A 20,136-nucleotide genomic window follows, 5' to 3' on the forward strand; every position below is an offset into this window, starting at 1 on the left:
AGTATGATTTACGAGGTTTATTCGTGTTTCGTTATTTGCTTCCATTTCTGCTATCGTACGTACCAGTGGTTTTCAATCGTAGATGGCGCTCGTGTTTCGATATTTGCTTCCATTTTTATTCTCGTATGTATCAGTGGTTTATAAGTCGAAACTAATCGTAGATGGCGCTGTCTACTCGAAAGTTGTAAGTTTTAACCTGACCGTAGATGTAAGGAGGTTATGTGTTCGTTGATTAATGCGATAGTGAAAGATTATTTCGGACAATGGCCAACGATCACGGAAACGTTGAAAGAGGCAAAAAACGAAAGAAGAAACGATCTCAAATTCAGATGGCGAAAAAGTTGGCACGGCAACGAAATCATGGGTCCGACGTAGACTCTGAGACTTACCAGTACATGGTGCATATCCTGGAGTTAATGAAAGGCGATTTCTCTACCACCGAAGAAAAATTGATATTTGTGAATAACGTGTACGAACAAACTCTTGGTCGCGAAGTCGAATATGCCCGGAATCAGGTTGGTTCCAGGATACTGGACTCGCTTTTAAAGTATGCGAGGTTAGAAACGATCGAGAGGTTAGTTGCTGCTTTCAAATCTACTTTACGACCTCTCAGTAGCGACACGTTCGCTAGCCATGTTTTGCAAAAAATCATAGTGGTTTGCGCCGATAGAGGAAACAAAAACACGATTTCGGGATCGTGCATCGAACGAGATGCAGATATCGATATAGAGGTTAAAGATTCGGAAATAGAATCTTACAACAGCATCGTGTTGAATCTAAGCAAATATTTTATCAACAATATAGAGGAGTTTGTATTCGATACGTATGCGAATCATGTTTTGAGAACTGTCATAGAATGTCTCGGCGGGCTGATCGATAAGTCCGACAATAGCACCGATAAAAGAAAGGTGATATTTGGCGAAAGACGATCGGTCATACAAGAGTACAAAGACTTATTATTCGGAACGTGCAACAGATTATACAGGTGGCCCCGGTTTCTAGAATTTGGTCAAGACGAACTTACATCTGGATTATTGCAAAGCGTCTTATATTCTTTGAAGGGTACGTTTCCGGAATTGATGGAAACGTACATTAAAAAAATTACGGAAGAATGTTTCGAGCCTGGAAAGGGGGAGCAGGAACCGTCCAACATTTTTCACGCAGAAAGTTCGACCAGATTGCTGGAAGCTTGCTTATCGGTAGCCAGTCCCAAATCTTTGTATACGATTTACGAAGAATATTTTTCAGGTAATTTGAAACGGCTATCGTCGATGCGGAGCGCAAATTTCAGCGTACAGCGATTATTCGACCACTGTACCGTGAAGGAACATTTCGAGCAATTATTCGAAGAAATTCACACGCACTTCGGCGAACTCCTCGACAAGGGTCATACCGGTGTTTTGGTTAGCGTGGCGAACGCATGTTTGAGATTGCAAACGAAACAAGGTGCGTTTGTAACTGATCTGTTGAAAGTTCTAGGGTGTGAAGCAAACGAGAGACAGCATCGAATCGTGACGTGTATAATAAGCCTAAGAACGTTCGAACATTGGGAACATTCAGAAGGGAAGGAGGAAAATGATTTGAAACGTTCGATCAGCTTACAAGGGAGTTTGATCGTACAGGACATTCTTAGGTTTAACAAGCCCATAAAAATGGTCAATTCTTTGTTGGAAACAGACGTAGAGGAACTAGCGCGAATATTTGAAGATCCGAAAGGCAGCCGCATAGTGGACGCTTTTATGGACAGCAAATACATCGGCGAGAAAAGCAGGGAAAAGCTTGCGAAGAAATTGAAAGGATACTGGGCGCAATTAGCTCGCAGTACACACGGTTCCAGAAGCTTGGACAGAATATGGGAATGGGCACGTATAACTCAGAGAACATTGATCATGGAAGAGTTAGCAGCAGTCGGAGAATCTTTACGTTCGACCAAATCCGGACAAATCATTTCTAACAAACTAAACGTTCCGCTATTCACGAGAAACAAGAAAGATTGGATGGAAGCGTTAGGAAAGGAAGAAAAGACGAGAGCCCTTTTTGTAAATATAATTGGAAATGCGGCGACAAAAGGGAAATAACGTTCTCCTATGAAATCTTGTTTATATCAATGAAATGCCTCCGTGTGTAAAAAGAAAGAAGAATGTGAAAAGAATGTAAACGCGGAAGAGAATGATGCCAGTGCTCGTTCTTTAAGCGTTATGACACAGAATAATCATGTATTTCCTTAATTCGTAAATACAATCTATAGAATCCATCATACATCCCTGCAACTTAATACAGCTAGAAAAACATACAACGATTCGTAGTCTAGATTTGAGCAAAGTCCTCTCCTAACGCGCGCACCACTGATAAACTCGTTTCATCTCCCGACTCGACAATGACTAGACTCGTAAACGTATACATGCGTTTATACACTGTTACGCGTATAAAATAAAACATCGTATTAATCTATCAATTGACTAGGTGAAAGATCGATAGCGCACTACTTTACGCGGTACATCGACTTCGGTAAAAGAAGAGGAAAATTGAATGTATTGCAGCACGTTTCGTGTTACTTATATTACGGCTCTAGGACGAATAAAACAATAACGATCGTGGAACAATAACGGAAAATTATCCTAAACTTATTTCGACGAAACACGCGAAATACCCCGCGTTAAAGGTAATCGTTTCTTCGTGCTACATGTTCGTAGAGACCTAGAGAGCGTATAACATGTCGTCGTTTTCTTTGTTATTTTGTTATCGTTTTTGGTATTTTATTTTCTTGTTGCTTCGGTAGCGTAAAATCACGTAGTATCATAAAAATTACGTTTACGGGATCGTTTGCTGTTTGGGCGGCATTATTTCCTTTGTCTTTCAATTTTTATTCCTACCTTCGCCGTACGAATTATCGAAATATAGCAAGAATCGCCACTATTCTTATATTCGATATTTGCAATATTTAAATTGATCGTTTATTCGAACCATCTACGATCCGAAATATACATATATACACTTTGTATTATTTATCTCTACTTTGTCGCTTCGATCAAATAGCAATACAACAAACCGTTACACCTACTATCCTAAAGAAGAAATTCGACAAACGGTTACACCTACGATCATAGAGAGGAAAAATTTCCGTTTTATCCGCATGACGTACTGTTCCCAAAACTTTGCATTTGTGGATACTCGAGGAATTGCTTTAACCCTTTGGTTTGACGATGTTACCGACGAATGAATTTCGCAAAATATACGCAACTTTGGCTCGTAGAAATATGCAACGGTAGTGGTAGTCTTCAAACAGAAACGCAATCGAGCGGCATATGGCCTGTACCAAGTAGCCAAACCAGTAGAAATGGGAAAGAGGCAGCGAAGATGTATGACTCGACATAGAGGGAGGAGCGTATGTATCGCGAGCGCGCGGTGTCTGGCGGTACGAACGCCGTTAACGTTAACGCGAATCGTATTGGACCGGTCTAGTGAATCGTCGGAATCGATAGTAGTTGCTGTCGTAACGTCACTTCCCTTTGGTCGCGCCGCTGGCCGGTATCGGTGCGGCGACGTTCGCCTCGTTCACGCTAGCGATTCTTGGCGGGCTGCGAGACGCGGACCTTCGAGGTTCGCGAGGCGGAGGATTGTTACACGTCGCGTGGTGACCTCCGGCCTCCCAGTCTCGATGTTGGCAAAAGGAGCCACAGTATCGCGCTATTCCGCAGCCACCGCATGTTTCCAGCGCCGGTCTGCCACAGTTCCAACAACTCTGAAAACCGATTTGACGGTGCGAGCAAACGGTACGATCAGCATCCTGACGACGAAACGCGATATATATATACTCACAGATCCCGAGACGGTTTGCAATTGCGTGGCTGCTTCCTTTTCGTCTTCGCTGATCGACGGAATCGAGTTGGAAACGGAATTGGTCGGTGTGGTGGCAACGGTCCTGGCGTTCGCATCGACCGTTCCATGGTTACCGTGTACTCGAACGTACGATCCTTGACGAAGGCCGCCGCCGTGGTTCCTTTGAGACAGCGGAACGTCCAGCATTCGATGAACTCGTAGGCGTTCGTTCGCTCTAGACTCGGCTACCGCCACTCTCACGGCACGCTGTACCTCGGCCATCACGGCCCTCTTCACGGCCTCCTCTAAAAAGACGAGTGAGAACGGCTGGCTATTTCGCGTGTTCCATCGAAACGTATTTGACGAATAGATCGACGTTCGGACGAAGAAGGAAAAAGAAAATACCAACCGTCTTTCCTCTTCACTTCCGCCACTTTGTCCTCGATCGCTCTGATCGTCTGAGCCACGATCTCGCCGGATAATCGTTTCAAGCTACCCTCGCGATCGCCCGTCGAAGATTCTACCTGCGAACCGTTGGTCGATGATGGATTGTTACCGGCAACGGTGGTACCAGTACCGCCGCCATTCTGAGCTGGTACAGTGCTCGTGGCCGCTAAGGGAGGCGCCGGCGTCGACGCTGCGAAACATCCACGAGTCTGTAGTATGGCCAAAGCTTTCTTCGTCTTTTCCACCATACCAAGGATACAGTTCAACATCATATGGATGTTCTTCCATTCGTCGTCCAGGCTTCCGTTTTGCGTTTGCACGTGACTCATTTGTTGCTGCTGCTGTTGCCGAGCTAGGTGATGAGGGCCGGAGAACGCGTTCATCTGATTAATTTGCACGGAACTAGTCGGTATCGAGCCAGAACCGTCACCCTGGCTATGACCATGAGCGTGTCCGTGAGTTTGACCGTGACCATGACCGTGACCGTGACCGTGACCGTGAGCATGACGATGTCCGAGACCTTGAATCGATCCACTCGATGAATGAAGCGGATGATACCAGCAATAAGGGGAGGAACCGTCGCCAGACGGTTGCTGTTGCGGTTGCGGCGGATGATGATGACTCCATGGATTCGTCAATCTCTTACCATAGACCGGAACGTCCTCGAGGAGGGCGGCACCGTTCTCGTAATACCTGCGATATTTCGATCGGGTGAACGAAGTCGTAAACGCGACAACGAAAAGAAAGACGACGAACGAGGAGACAATCGTTGGCGGAATCGTAGGTCGTTGCGTGGTCGCGTACAGCTCGGAGGTGGAATGGAATCGTGAAGGCGGTGGTGCGGTGCAAAGGGAGAATGTAGGCTGCATTAGTGGAACGTTGATAGGTAGGTACTCGAGGCAAGTTTGCCGGTAGTCGAAGGGTAGGGAGTAGGACGGCCGGGGTGTTCGAGAAAGGTGGTGCCCCGATGATATATGGAAACGTCACGAGCAGACATATCGAGAGGAGGCCAGGCTGGCTGCGCCAACGCGCACGTCGCGTTTTGTCGCCTTTGGATTCGCGTCGCGTCGGCGCCCATTTCTCCAGCCAGGCGAGCACGTCCTATTCCGGCAGGAAATACCAAACATCCTTTATATACGAACGATCGATCGATTCTAGATCACGGTCGACCGCGATCGTCTATTTGCCGAAACATCGGAGTATTGGCATCGCGCGGACGCGTGAAATCCTTCAGCGATCGATCGTTCGACCGCCGAGGGGATTCGATAAGCGAGCCATCGTTTCTCTATCGGTTTGCCAAACACGACTGAGAAATGCAGGCTCCTGGCCAAGATTTTACCGAAACCAGCCGTGCCACGCATCGCCGAGTTTGCGGCTTGGCAAACGTACTACGTACGCGCGCAGCTGCGTGGCGTTCGTTACTCCGTGAATTATCGTTATAGACGAACAAAGATTTCGCGCGGTCGTGTTCGACCGCGAGCAATTTACGCGTCGCGATTTATACGTTGCTGATACGTTCGCCGTTGCGTGGTTATCGCGCGAGGAAATCGATGGAAAAACGAACGAAACGGGTCGGTAACGCGACCCTAAACTTACGGTGTATCGGAGGCTCGTCGCTTCGGTGCGTGCGACGTGCCGCTGGAATAATGATGGAAACCGGGCGTAGCGTTGTTCGTGTGCTGAATGGCGCCAATACCAGGGTTGGAATTGGATCGTATGCCGTAATGAGCAGGACACTGATTGCCGCCGTTTCCACTCGCAGCTCCGTTACCGGCGTACTCTCCGAAGATCTCGACGTGGTCCGACGCAGTCACCAAACCGACAGCCTCCAGAACCGCCGCCTCGTTCGATCGCAAAAACTGCGCGCAACTCTGTGGAAAAGAAAGGCAAACGTGTATTCGATCGGTATCCGTTTTACGAATGCCGACTCGAGGTGACGGTTGAGCGATCGACCGACTCGATTTGCTCGTACTCTGCTCGAAAGTGGAAAAGAAACATCGATCGGCTACGATTCTCCGATATTCCCGAAGGCTGACGACTTTCGCACAAAGTTTTCAACTCGTTACCCTCCTTTAAGCCGCGTAGTACTCGCCAAACTGGGATTTATCGCTTCTAATATCATATCGGGAGTTCTTCTCCGTCGGCAGGTTTCTTGCTTTCGCGATTCTCAATTAACAGGGTCAACGATTGGTAAAGTTACGCGTGTAACAGCACGTTGGATCGAATATCAGCAGCTATTCGCTTCCTGTACGAACGTAATACAGAGAAGGAAAGGAGCGAACGGAAAGGAAGGGTGACGGCTGGCGAAGGAATTAATCGTCGTTACCCCTCGTTCGATATTTTACCGCTAGCTGCCTCGAGAAATGTAAATCCTTCTTATTAATTTGCAATTCGTTACCACGCTACGACTCGCTCCTACGTGTTCTTCGGTACACATTTTCCATCCTTTTGTCTTTCACCGATCTCCCTTCTCTTTTCCACTCTTCTCACCTCCGCATTCATCCGGTCGTCTTCCGTTTTATTTTCGCCGTCTCGAGAGACAAGTGCCAGCTGGGAACGGTAACGCAGTCGAAAATCTCTTCCGTTCATTTTTCCAACTAAACTTTATTCTTCGTCCTAACTCAGTCAGAATGCGAATTCCAATTCGCTACGAATCGACTCGGGCTTGTTTCGATCGTTCGTTGCGATCGTCGAACGCGTCGTAGTTTATTTCGCAGCGTTTCCACCTTTTAATTCGTTAAAAAGGGAAACACGAATGGAAAATCCCGAAAGAGAGAAAGAGAAACAGGAAGCGAGGAAACGCGGCGTCGTCAACGTGCTCGACGAATCTCGTTTTTCGTTAAGACGCAGACTTTCCGCGTTGGTCTTTATCTTCGATTCGGTCGTCTATGTTTCCGTGAAACAGGCTGGCGCGCCTCACCCACGAGCCGCGAAGTAGCCTGGGAAATTAAAACAGGTCGACAGCCGGTCAGCCCGAGTTCTGTTGATTTTACCCGCTACTCCCGGACGCGTTTACTCTCCTCCACCTTCGTTGTAGAAAATTTAGCGACTGTGTGCGTGGTATAACTCTAACCTATATCGGAGCACAGCTAGTCGACGGTAACCTTCGAGGCGATAGATATTCGGACCGGGAGGAAAAAATAAGCAAAATTTCTTTCCGCGCAGAGCTTTTCGCCAGCCGAGTACAAATCGAATGGAACTCACTTGGTTGGTTGCTCTGGCAGCGTTGCTCAAATCTCTCTGCAAGGATGGCAATTGTTGCTTCAGATGCGGTAGGACGAAACCTTTCAGGGAATAGTTGGTCGCTTCCTGGAGGGCCGAGTGAAAATCTTCCGCGGTCATAGTGCCGCTCTACGAAGAAAAAAGGTCGTCCGTATAGTCGGCTAATTGTCGGAAACAAGAAGCGAGGGTAACTTTACGTTTGTCACGTGCCACGATGTTTTACGACGTGGCACGGGTAGCAGGTGTCGCGTTTGTGGAACGCACGCCAGCTTCGTACGCGCCCGATCACGTTACACGTATTCGGAATATTTGCCAGAGTTCGAACGAGCTCGAGACATCTCGTATCGTTTGGACAACCGTGGGATTGCTGGAGCGATTTTCGTTTGTTCCTGCTATTAGAAGAAAAGAGAAAAAAAGCAAAGGCAAAGAAAGAAAAGCGATCGTCCAGTTTTATTTGACGAGAACGCATCGCGCGTTGTTCGTCGCAGCTAGGGCCAACTCGCGCGTTACGTTCCCTTCGAGGCAACTTCGTCAGCTGGTACGCGCACGTTAGTCATGCTCGGGTCGGTTTACGACTACTCGCGATCGTGCATGCTACGACCGACTAGCAGGAAACACGCGCAGCGACGGATCACGCTAAATTCGCAAGGTTGGCATCGACGGTAGCGAACCAAAGAAGCGAGGAGAAGAAAACGTGTGACGGATTTACCAGAAGCGCCAACACCAGGGTAAGCACAGTGTCGCCGGTGTCAGGAGAGATGCCCGTAGCAAATTTCACGACGGTACCGAGCACGCTCTTGAGCTCACCGTGACCGGCGAAAACACCGGCGATGCATCTGTTGCCGGTGCTAGTAGTAGTGGCCGTGGTGCTGTTGCTGCCGTTGCTGTTCGACGGTGCAGGTACATCGCTTTGCTCTTCCGTCCTGCAGTTGGCCACGGATCCGTTGGCGCTTGCACCGCTGCTACCCACGCTGCTACTGCCACCGCCGGTACCGCTGCTTCCAGCGGATCCAGTCGCGTCCTCCGATTCGGGTTTGAGGTAGTGCGAGGGTAAAGGACTACCGCTGTCGGAGGACGCCGAGCAAACAACGATCGTTGTTCCTTTGTGATCTGTTCGAGGCGTGCCGTTGCTCTGTTTCGGTTGTCCGATTGCCGGTACCGCGGTTGAAATCTTTTGATGATGAGAACAGGGCGAGTGAACTTCCGGTTGAGCATCTTCTCGCGAGACCTTGTCCCTGGCTGCCGAGGACACTGAAACAAAATATTCGTTGGTTCGTTCGCCACGCTAGACGGAGACGGGACTCGCGCAAGGAGATCCTCAAAGAGGAAAGCTACGATTTGTTTCGTTAAAATAGGGAGAGAGAGAGAGAGAGAGAGAGAGAACGTTTAACGCGGCAAAGGGACGGGGTGCCCGCAAACGTCCTTTGTGCTCGGTACATCCGGGGAACCGTCAACCACGGACCACGTGAAACGGGCAGGCGAATCGGCCACTCGTTTACAAACGCGTTGATAGGCGCACACACTCGCATCGGTGCGAGGCACAGATGCGCGTCAACCGTGTGCTCTGTGCGTGGGAGCAGCGGATAACATGCAATTACGGGCCGTGTCATCCACCTTGCCTTGTTCCCATTCCGTGTACCGCGCGTTATCTCGCGGAATGCCTCCGGCTTGGTGGTATGCGTGGCAAAACCCGGCGTTCGAATACGTATGCCAATACCGAAAAGTTATACGACGAACGATCTCGCGTCTTGTCGTTTCGTGGCCCTGTCGTATCATCGTCTCGCGCGTCTACCAGCAGAAATCGCAACCCTGACTACGCTTCATCGGCAAAACGATATTCCTCGCCTTTCTTTTCTTCGTCTACTTTCTCCCTTCGTTGACCAGCGGTCGATCTCGCTACACGCATCTACGCCTCCGTCATCGTGCAAACGCGAATCGACGCTAGGCGCGACGAACCGTGTAAAACAGGGAAAGGGTCAAACGAAAGAAGGTCGTCGCCGCTACCGTGTCACTGCCACCTGACGTCGGTAGCCAACAGCTAATTACCTGCATCCGAACTCGGGCCAAACTACCTAGAACGCACCTTACGGTCGTCGTGCGACGGCATCGATCGCAAATCCAGTTCGTAATATCGCCCCGCCCAACGACCCCCGATCGAAATTCTTCCTACGTTCGTCGTTCCCGAGGCGCTGAAAACGCGTAAAGGGGACGAGCAACCGGGAAAGAAAACCTGAACAGCGTGTGCATATTTGGGAAAAATCTGCAAGAGAAAGTAGAGTAACGAGAAGATTCGTAGACGACGATTCCTAGCCGTAAATTATTGGAAACTCTTAGACGAAGCGGTTATCGAAAAAGATCGGTTAGTCGGGAGAGGAAAGCGTTCCAAGAAACGCGCATCTCGCGGTAGCAGCGGTGACGGCGGCGGCGACAGCGGCCTCGGCAGCACCTGGAGCACACGGGAGAAGCAGCGTGGAGGCGGTTCGTTGTCTTCGTAGACGACCGTTGCACGAGTACCAAGGGAGATCGATAAAGCGCACGTGCTCCACTCGGCTGAGAGTCCCTGGGTGGAAGTAAGTACGCTGGGACTCAGCTGTCGCCTCCTAATTGCCGGGACAATGCAACAGATGGCTTTGATCGCAATCCCTTCCTAGCCGCACCCCATGCTCCCCTATTCGCCTCTCCTCCCTCCTCCTTCTCCCGTTCTTCTCTCTGCACCGTCTCTTTCCACTCATTTTTCCGTCTCTTTTCTTGCCTGTCTCTCCCGTTTTCCCGAATACTCGTATCGCTCACGGTACCACCTACCGCATCCTCGATCTTTCTTCGCCGTGTCGTAAGCAACGAGGTGGTTACCCGCTATAAGGTACGAATACGACGCGTCGTCGTACAGATTCAGCGAAATCGGATTTGCTAACGCGAAATTTAACGCGTTCGCGTTCGATTCGTATCCGAGAGGGAAGTTTCACGGGGAATCGCGTGTGTGACGTCGACTGAAAAGAAAGATAGATGCGTTCTGTACGCTGTAAGCATATCCGGAAGAAGAAGGTGCGAGGAAGGGAACGAGCGCGCGACTACGAGCCGTGGTACGGGTGACTACGAGCCGTGGTACGGGCGACTATCGCAAAATACCTCGAACGGCAGCGTCGGGGATGCCGACGGTGTACCGGATATGATATCAGCCTCGAGCAGAATCCCGCTGGAAGCGTTGGACGTGCCTTATCGCGTCTGGTCCAGGCAGTCAGCCGGTTCCACCAACAGACCTAACCAACACACCGAGGCCGACCAACCAACCACCCGGCCTCGCTGACTGTTCGCAGGAGTTTCCGCGTCGACCGTTCTACGATCACGCACACACGTTTCCGTTGGCTTACGGTGCACGTGCTCCACTTTGCGCCATCTTTTCTTTTTCTCGTTTTCTGCCCTCCCCCCTTCCGGACGACCACGCTCTTCTACGAGCGAACGCGGTCGCGCTTACGTCAAACTTACCGAAGAGATTTCGGAGGAAATCTGGCACGCGTGTCCCCGATCATCCAACCAGCCGTCGCACGCGTGTTCCACAAACTCGACAGGATCCAAAAAACAATCGATTACGAATACGAGACAGGAGGATGGAACCCTGTTCGGACGAACGGACCATGACAGGCCTTTGACGAGAGACGCGGCGCGGCCTTTTTTCCCCCAGCCCCGTTCCCAAAGTAGCTGCGGGCTCCAGTAGCCCGTCTGCTAGATAACCTGTTCAGTCTGAACGTACGATTCGAACGAGAGCACGGCCGCGGACTAGATATACGGGTACCCCTATGCAATATCCCGAACTAACGTTCGATGCGCCCACAGCTAACCCGACCGAACGTTTTCGCGCGCCAACGCTCCAAACACGCGCGGATGTATTTCTCCTTCTCCACTTTCCTTCCTCTTTCTCTTTTTCTTTCTCTCGGACATCCATCGTGGCCGTCCGTCTGGAGTACGAGGCGGGCGAGTGGTTAGACGGTTTTTGCTCGCGGACCATCGCCACAGATTCGATCGGTCGAACGAAGAAAATAGAAAACACGCACCCTTGATCTTGGTCTTGAGGTCGAGATCGACGGGAAAGGGATCGGCGTTGACCAGGACGGAAGACGCTGGCACCGATAGATGGCAAACTACGCCGGTAGATTGGTGCAGTGCAGAGGTGGTCGCTGGTGACGATACGTTCGGTACGGTGATCGGTGGAGTGGTAGCGACGCTCGGAACTACGCCGCCGGTACCGTTGACGATCGTGCTCGAGTTGGGCGCCGTTACGATGCTCGCGACGGTTGCCAGCGACGTTGACGTCGTCGCCGTCGTAGTCGTGGTCGTCGTAGTCGTCGCCATGCTCGTCGTCGTGGTCGTCGTCGTGGTCGTTGTCTTCGTGGTCGCGGTCGTTGTCGTCGTTGGCGTCGTCATCGTCGTCGTCGCTGTCGTCGTCGCCGACGACGCTTCCGACGATCGTTGGTAACCGAAGTATTCCTTGGCCTCTTCCTTCACCTTGTGCAGGGGGGTACTGGTAGTTGCCATTCCATCCTCCACCTTCATGCTCTCGTCAGCCGACTTCTTGCCTGTTCAACATGCGATCCATTGATTCGCTATTTTTTCCACGAGCGCGTATACGCGTTTATTCTTACCGAAAAGCGGAAAAGTAGCCGCGAGCTATCTAAGACTAGAATCGGTCGGCGCGTGGAACGCGTTCGGCAAAGCCCTGCGGAGATCGGGGAAGGAACCAAGCCGAAGATAGAGGCGGGCGATCGCGCGTCCGACCGCGATTCGTATTTGATCGATTCCGTTTCGCGATTACCTCGACGCGCCGCGTCGCATCGCCCCGTGCCCCGACGGTCGCATATTTCGCGTACGTGCTCAGCGACTAGCAGCCGACCACGCATACCGATGACCGATTTTAATGGAAGCGGCAGTTTTACAAACCAGCCAGGATCTATCGCGATTCGGCGATTCGACGACTCGCTCTGAATATCCAAATAATTGAACGTTGCAGAGCGGCGAATCGAATAAATAACGGCCGTTAAGCGCGCGATTAAACGGACAATACAGGGACGATCGCCGTCAAGCGTTTCCGTCTCGAAAGGAAACTCGTCCGCGTAAATTCTTACAACATCTTTTCCGATTGTCGAGGGGAAAAAGGGAGGCCTATAGTTTCGCAATTCGGAAAGTGGGACATCGAAACGGAACCTAGAGCGTAGGTAGCCGTCGACGCGGGACTACCTTCGGGGTAGCACATGGTCTCGTTATTAACGCGAAGTGCAAAGAGGAAACGAACGACGAAAGTCGCCGATTGGTCGACGCCGCCGCTTTTCTCCGCGCGAATCGTAAAAGCGATAACGAGCCCCCGATCGCGATCATCGGCCGAATTGCCGAATAAATTAACGGCATCGTGGATCGCCTCGAGCAAACTGCTTCTACGCCATAGAATTTCATTGAAATTAACACGGCGACGCCGGCGATCGACCTACGCGGCGCTTTAACGTCCGGGCAAAGTTTTCGAGCGTTGCAGAAAAGTAATTATCCGGATTAATTTCCACGTTGACCGTAACGAGGGACGCGCGGCGAGTCGGGGATACCGGAGGTGGGAGCGGTTTGCGAGTCGCGCGTACCGCTCTACGGGAACGCGATGCCGCGTACGATCGCGTATCGTTGGAAACGGTATCGGTTCGCGAACGATATTCATTGGTGGATGGCGCGCGCGAAATCCTACGAACGCGATGGTTGAGCGCGTCTCGCTGGAAAGCGCGTAACACGCTCAACCTGTCGACCGGCCTTTATCGCGACAGATGGCTCGGATAATTTTAATCGCCGTCACGGCCCATCTCTCCTTCTGTTGTTACAGATGTCTGCAATTTACGCGACCCGGTTGTCGCGAGTCGCAAGTGTTTCCACGTATATACGTATCGCTGGTCGACTCTGTCGAGAGTAATTAGCTCGGAAAATCCATGCCGAGTATTCGTAGCTGGCCCTTTCGATCTATCGAATATCGCGAGTCGACGTGGATGGAATCGATCGGCGTTTCGGAAAAGCGAGAGAAAAGAGAGGAAGAGGGAAGAGAGGGGGGAGAGGGGCCGGGGGTAGATGCGCGGCCGCGGCAATTCGTTAAGACGCTTAGTTAAGCAAACAAGAGCGCAGAGTCGGTGGGAAACGATATACGTGCCATGGCAGAAAATCCAAGGCTCTACCGTCGGTAATTGCGCGCAGCTGTGTTGCGCGCACGGGGATACGAACGCGAGCTCACGTACGCTTTTTTTCCCGATCGAACCTCGCCGCATCGAAGGATTCTCGTTCGCGCGACCCTTCGCCGCGGAACGTTTTGCCCGCTACGCTTTCCCTGGAGAGAGCAACGAGCATCGAACGAACGAAGGACGCGTAAGTCCTTCCGCGAGTTAGCTGAGACAACGCCGACGACAAAGAGTAGGTTTGGATCGATCGCGAACACGTTTCAAAGGAAACGACTTCGCCATCGCGGCAGACTGCGCTTGTGTTTATACATATGTCCTGCACATGGTACGGTGCTCGTCGGAGAGGAGATGGCGCACGCCCGCGCGGCCGGATAGGAACGCAATTTCCAATATTAGAACGGGCAACCAAGAGGAAGCTGCCAGGCAACCGGACCAGATGTCTGCCGTACTGAAAGACCGCGTCGCGTACGTTTGGCTTCCTTTCATTACAAAAATGTCACGCACAGCCATCGTGTGTCTTCTTGCTCGCACCGGCCTTTGACGGAGGCGCTTTCCCCCACTCTTCTGCCCGCCTCCTTCACCCTCTTGTTCGACCTCTGTGCGCGTCATCGCGTAACGAAGAATCGCCGCGGAGCACGGCACGATCGAACGGCATACCTTTGTCGAAGGCAAATCTCGAGCGGAGGTTGCCAAAGCGCGACTATCACTTTTCCCACCGCAAAACGCTCGTTACGCCGCTGGCAAGAACCTCGGCCGGGGCAACCAGTTGCGAAGCTCGAACTCGTTCGCGTTACGAAGATGTCACGAGCAGACAAAGGTCGCGTTCAACTCGGCATTTGACGTTTCGCTCGTTGCGCTCGCCCACCTATCCGGCTTCACGGTCGGCTCTTCGCCCGGGGAAAGCCATGAGAAATTGCGGTGTACCGAAAAAAGTGCGCGTGCAGCGAATTACGCGTTTACCAAACGTACCCCCCTCCCCTCCCCTAACCTGTTCGGTATCTCTGTTATTTCAGCAGGATTTCTTCTTTCGCAAGACTTTTTCATCGTCCACACATTGTTGCGCGTTTGATCGATTTGCCCGCGTTTTCCTATCGCACCTCGTCGAGAAAAACTTGGTCCAACGACAAGCGCGCAAACCGGCCATCGTTGCAACACCTACTCGCGCTGTAAAAATCATCGATTTTCTTCGAAGCGTCGAACTTGTCCGCGATAGCTGACCAGTTTCGTTGATTGGCACAGGATATGCCAGGTTTAGCAGGTAGCGCGGAGAGAAAGCGCGGCTAGGGTCGAGCGGCCAAAGAGCAAAAGAAAACGAGAGAACGAGGCTGACAGGGAAAGGAAAAAGAAGGAGAGAGAGAGGAAGGGAGAAGGCGCGCAAGATTAATAATATAGGAAAGCCAAAGCTATGCCACCCTCCGACGAGCTTTCCTCTGCCTCACTTCTGTTACCAACAGTTAATCGATATAATACTTGAGATGAGAGTATAGCGGGCCAACGCTAGCGCGTGTCTCGTGCTGCTACGTATGGACGCACACGCGACTGAATTTGCGTCCACGAGCACAACCGATCGCGTTTCCGTGTTCGCCGCTTCCCGTTATCCGCGAACGTTCATCGCGTGTTAATCGGATTCGCCGAGTACGCCAAGTCGATGGCTCTTCTCCGATCGATCGATCGATCGATCGATCCGGTTCAAAGTGCAACGCGCACGCCACGCGTTAAGCTACCAACGTTTCGCGATCCGATTCCCCGATTCTGCGCCGTGACTCGATTTCTTTCGAAAACTCGGGAAAGTCGCTACAGAAACAACAGCGAAAATTTATATGGAAAAGTTAGGTCGTTTCATTCGCTTCGAACGCAACTAGCTGCAGCTTTTCTCGTTCTAATCGTTACGACCTCTGGAAGAATCTAAAGCGTCGCTAATCGAAAATCGCAAGAATTTAGTCGTCTGCCGGGTTCAGGCTCGAGCAACGGGTGTGTGCGATTATCGCGTATCGTTTGATCGACGGCAAAATGGTTAATGCTCGATGGTTAATCGCGAGGAGGTACGCCATCGATTATTGACAAATATCGTGCGAAACGATGCACCTGGCGCTTTTCCTACTTCGGTTTTCTATTCACTGGTAGCCTATCTATTTCATTTCTCGAAAAAGAACCGAGTTTCCTCGAGCATCGGTTCGACCGGTTGCCTTCCACAACTTCCTCTCTTCCTTTCGTTCGACACACACGTGCGCGCACGAGACGTCGTTCGTTTACTTTGACGAGAACGGCCTTACGACGGTCGTGTTTCATCTTATTCGTATTCGTTCGTTATCGGACAATATCGCCGCGTTCAATTCGTTCTTCTTCTCTTTTTTCGAAATTCGAAACGCAACGTAGTTAGGTTTTTAAATAGATCCGAACTCGTCGAACACCGTCGAGCACGATAAGCGTGAAATTTACTCGTTTCAAAGCTACTAGAGTCGAGAAAATCCGCCTACCTCTTCCGATCACCGATCGGGGGCTTTCGGTGCTGTCAGCCTGACGATCAACCTTCGGGAAATCCAAAAGGGCTGCAGCACGAAACGGACCGCGCGATTTCGGTCACCCGGCGACACCGATCTAGCGAAATCGTCGCGATCGACGCGTGACCACCACAACCACGCGTTTCATCGCGTCCACCGTTTCCCTTTGCAAACGATCGCGAACGATCGAACGACGGCAGCAGCGGTAGAACCGCGAGGCGCGAACAAAAGCTGAAGAGCGGAGACAACGAGGAAATTTCGCGGGCGAGAAACAGAGCGTGCGCGATAGGAAGGAACGCGAAGCACGGACGGCTGTCGCCAGCCGACTGAACGTCTCGTCGCGCCGGAGAACTGGAAGAACGGCGCCGACCGGAGGTGGACGAGGAAGAGAGGTGGTGGCTTGCAATCTCTACCACGCAACCTCTACTCTCGCTCCGTGGCTGCACCGGCAATTCTGCCATCCACCGTTCTCTGGACCATCGAAACGATCGGCCAGGAACAGGCGGGAACCGAGAGATACGCGACACTCGCTACGATCTTCTCGGTTTTCCATTAAAATTTTCATCGACTGGATCGTAACGGATCCAAGAACTCATCACCACGTCCGATGACCGGTGATCGCAAAACTAGATTCAAGGTAGACGTACTTACGCGTTTGAAAGCTGCGCGAACGAAACGCGGTAATACGGCCGGTATATATATGCACGCGTGGTTATCGTAAACGGGCTAGTTTGCTCTTGACGCGTCGATATATTCTCGCGAAGAAAGTCTCTGCGGTTGAAACTGAGAAATAGCTCGCCATCCTCTCGTCTTCCTTTCCTCTTATTCTCGCGACGATCTTCGTACGTCGCGCCGTATCTCTTCGATCGGACAATTTTTTGGGTCTCGCGCGACTCGCGTACCACGTGACCGAACCAGAAAACATCGCCGGTAAAAAGGGATAATCGGAAGAAAGAAGAGAGACACAGCGAAGGATCGTCCTACTTCCGTGTACCGATTCTGCATCTGTCGATTTCGAACGCGTACACGTGTATGTCGATCGGACGTTCGATATCGTGATCGATCGGCTCTTCGTTTAGAACGTGACAACAAGGCTCGCGGACGCTTCAAACTTGTAAGTATCGTGCACGTAATCGAAATCCGTGACCATGGCCACGCTTCTCTATACTCCGGACCAACGCCAACTATCTATACGCGTATGCGCGCTAGATAGAATATCTCTCTATCCCTGTCCCTGCCCCTGCTTATCGGCACGAATTCATGCGCGACCACACCAACACACGCGCGCCGCTCTACCGGCCTATTATACGTATTATTAGCACTCCGTCACGGTCCTGTCATCGGCATGTACGCTCCTCTACGTGCGCGCGTCATCGCGCCGAAATTCCTGAATAACCTCCACACCGTTTTCCGTACCCCTATCTTCCGTCAATTTTCAACGGGCCCCGTTTCCCACTTTTCCTTCCGTATCGAACAAAGATCATCGCCTCGAATCCATACGACGTAACAACGAGTCATCCCTCCGATCGTAAGAAATCAGAGTCGCATATATCGTTTCTCGATGCTTACCGGCTCGCGATTATTTGTAGAGGAATGACGAGCACAACCGTTGGTAGAAGGAAGAATCGCGCCGTGCCCGATAATCGGACGTGTTATTGCTATTCGCACGCGATTGAATCGCGTTAGGATTTCGACGCAAAGTTCGATACGTCGGACGAGTAATCGTAAGTTTCAGCGACGGGTGATGCCGTCATTCGCAGGCAAACGAAACTTGCGTTTTACACGCCGATTGGAACGTACCTCTGCGCGCACTCGTAATTTACGACTTATCGGCTCTGATCCGAGTAATTTTCGCGCTTGTGAAAATTATACCGACGTAGCTCGTGTTCGTCCAACGAATCTCCTCTCCTCGCCCTCTCTCTCTCTCTCTCTTTCTCTCTCTCTTTCTCTCTCTTCGTTTATCCCTACCCACCACCTCCCCTTCCCTCTTTTCGCTATCTCACTCACTCTCCCTTCCACCATACCGTGGAAGTGACGCACAAAATCGCGCTGCCGGCACGGGCTGGCTTGTACCGAGATGTCGATACCACGAAGAGCGGATGTCAATAGCACGAAGTCACTCCTTTCGCGAGAGAGAAACCGCGTCAGCCGATTTTACAGCATTTTCGCGGTACTGTGTGGAAAAACGCACAACCGTATTGTTGCTCGATCGACGATCCCCCGATCGGAATATGCGTTCGCGTAGGTATCCGCGAAAATCGATCGCGCCACGAATCCAACTTGCGGGATGAAAGGGCCAACTTTTTAACAAAAACTTTTCCAAACCTTAGTTTTCTAAGCTTCTGGAAACTCGTGTCCGCTAGAAGCTGCACGCCGCGCCGCTCGTTCGCCGGATCGACCCTCTTGGAAACGTTCGATCCGGACCACTGTTTCTGACACCCTTCATCGAGTTAACGGGTATGCCTCGACCGTGCTTTTCTATTACTTTGCGCCGCTCAAAAACGGATTCCGCTGTGTCCGTGACGCAGAATTATCAAGATCAAGTACAGTCTTGACGACAAAGCGTTGCATCACGAGTGCTGGTGCATGCAAACTATCGCGACATCGAAATTTCCATGTCTCTCGCACTTTACGACTCTTTCCATCCCGTGCCACTCTCGACAGATTCAAAGAAACTCCTTCTCCGAATAATTACACGACTAACTTCGTTGTGTCTCGCGTTCACAAAGAACGCGTATTGTATTACGCTACATATACTTGCTATACAGTCTGGCTGCTATACAGTGTGGCCGCCGTAAAAACGAGTGCGACTATCGAATGAAACAGGTGAGGCGGATAAAATTAAACAGCTGTTTCCTCGTTTTACCGAGCCATCAGCAGCTTAGCTTCTTTTTCCTGGGCTCGCGTCCCTCTTCCATCCGGATATATCACGTATCCTCCATTCGTTTGCTTATGGTTTGGCCAACTGAATCATCGTGAAGCTCTTGAAATTCTCTCGCGTGAAATCGATTAGATCCATCGATTCGTTGTTTTAAAATGTGTCCACGATACATGTCGTTTAAATCTTTTCTCTGTATCTTTCATTCTATATCCTACGATACATCTTTACTATAGTAAAATATTCATCTGAGTGTTGTTTCGAGTATCGAATTGTTAATTGTTCATACAATGTAAGAAGTTGAATCGAGCATCGCGTAGTGAAAAATTGTGCTCGGAAACTTTATCATCTTATTTTAAAATGCCGAAACGTCCTCGAAAATGGAATAGAGCGAGAGAGAAGACGAGAGAAAGAGAAATTGAGAAACGGATAGAAAACAGCTGAGACGCAGCTGGTTTCTGGCATCGCGACGGCTGGCGTCTTCCGCGCGAAGAACGTCGCGCCTGCCTTCTGTATATACGTGCATATGTGTGACGTGTGTGTATAGTACAAACCATCCATGGTAGAAAGCAGAATCGAAATCGCTCCTCAAAAAACATATTTAGAGGAGAAACAATAAACGATTTTGAAAAGTTTTACAATTCGTGTCAGAAATACGAGTGAGAAAAATATAAAAAGAACATTTATGTAAAAAGCAGAGGAATGTTTACATTAAAAAATTAACATACATGAGTTGACTCCGTTAATAAATTTCACTTCAAAAAATGGCCTGTTTTAACGTATATTCTTTCAATGGCCCGTACCTCTAATGGACTCGTTGCTTGTCGTGGTCTTCATCGGCACCTGTTATGTATAAGTAGAAACACCGTCCTAACTATTCGAGTGTCGATATTTGATACGACGTATTGTGCGCGATAATTTGCAACTGCTGTGTAAACTGGCTTCGTCTATTAATCCTAACGATATTCGCGCGCGAGACGTCCAGCCAAACTTTCTTGTTCACATCTTTACCGACATCTCTGAGCTTTAACGAAAACTACGAGTCACCGGTAAAATCGATGCCGTTCGAACATAT

At 50.6% G+C, this 20,136-nt stretch overlaps 2 protein-coding genes across 7 annotated transcripts; one reads left to right on the top strand and one right to left on the bottom strand.

Moving 5' to 3' along the window:
- Nucleotides 1-118: 118 nt before the first annotated feature.
- Nucleotides 119-2,259, top strand: LOC126914459 (nucleolar protein 9). Of its 2 annotated transcripts, XM_050718472.1 has the most exons (2): nucleotides 119-1,167; nucleotides 1,249-2,259. In XM_050718472.1, exons 1-2 carry the CDS (start codon nucleotides 264-266, stop codon nucleotides 2,076-2,078), a joined length of 1,734 nt encoding a protein of 577 aa, XP_050574429.1. In that variant the 5' UTR covers nucleotides 119-263; the 3' UTR covers nucleotides 2,079-2,259. The 2 variants fall into 2 exon arrangements, with proteins under 2 accessions (XP_050574429.1, XP_050574428.1); XM_050718471.1 differs by having other exon boundaries at nucleotides 119-2,259.
- On the bottom strand, nucleotides 2,186-20,093 carry LOC126914446 (protein CBFA2T3). 5 transcript variants are annotated; one of them, XM_050718410.1, is made up of 8 exons: nucleotides 19,865-20,093; nucleotides 11,538-12,059; nucleotides 8,198-8,739; nucleotides 7,471-7,617; nucleotides 5,863-6,137; nucleotides 4,229-4,959; nucleotides 3,820-4,124; nucleotides 2,186-3,742 (listed from the first exon to the last, which is right to left on the bottom strand). In XM_050718410.1, exons 1-8 carry the CDS (start codon nucleotides 19,896-19,898, stop codon nucleotides 3,500-3,502), a joined length of 2,799 nt encoding a protein of 932 aa, XP_050574367.1. In that variant the 5' UTR covers nucleotides 19,899-20,093; the 3' UTR covers nucleotides 2,186-3,499. The 5 variants fall into 5 exon arrangements, with proteins under 5 accessions (XP_050574367.1, XP_050574368.1, XP_050574371.1 ...); XM_050718411.1 differs by lacking the exon at nucleotides 19,865-20,093 and adding an exon at nucleotides 17,753-18,117; XM_050718414.1 differs by lacking the exon at nucleotides 19,865-20,093 and adding an exon at nucleotides 16,160-16,258.
- Nucleotides 20,094-20,136: the final 43 nt, after the last annotated feature.

Source organism: Bombus affinis, chromosome 3 (genome assembly GCF_024516045.1).
Source record: "Bombus affinis isolate iyBomAffi1 chromosome 3, iyBomAffi1.2, whole genome shotgun sequence".
NCBI lineage: Eukaryota > Metazoa > Arthropoda > Insecta > Hymenoptera > Apidae > Bombus > Bombus affinis.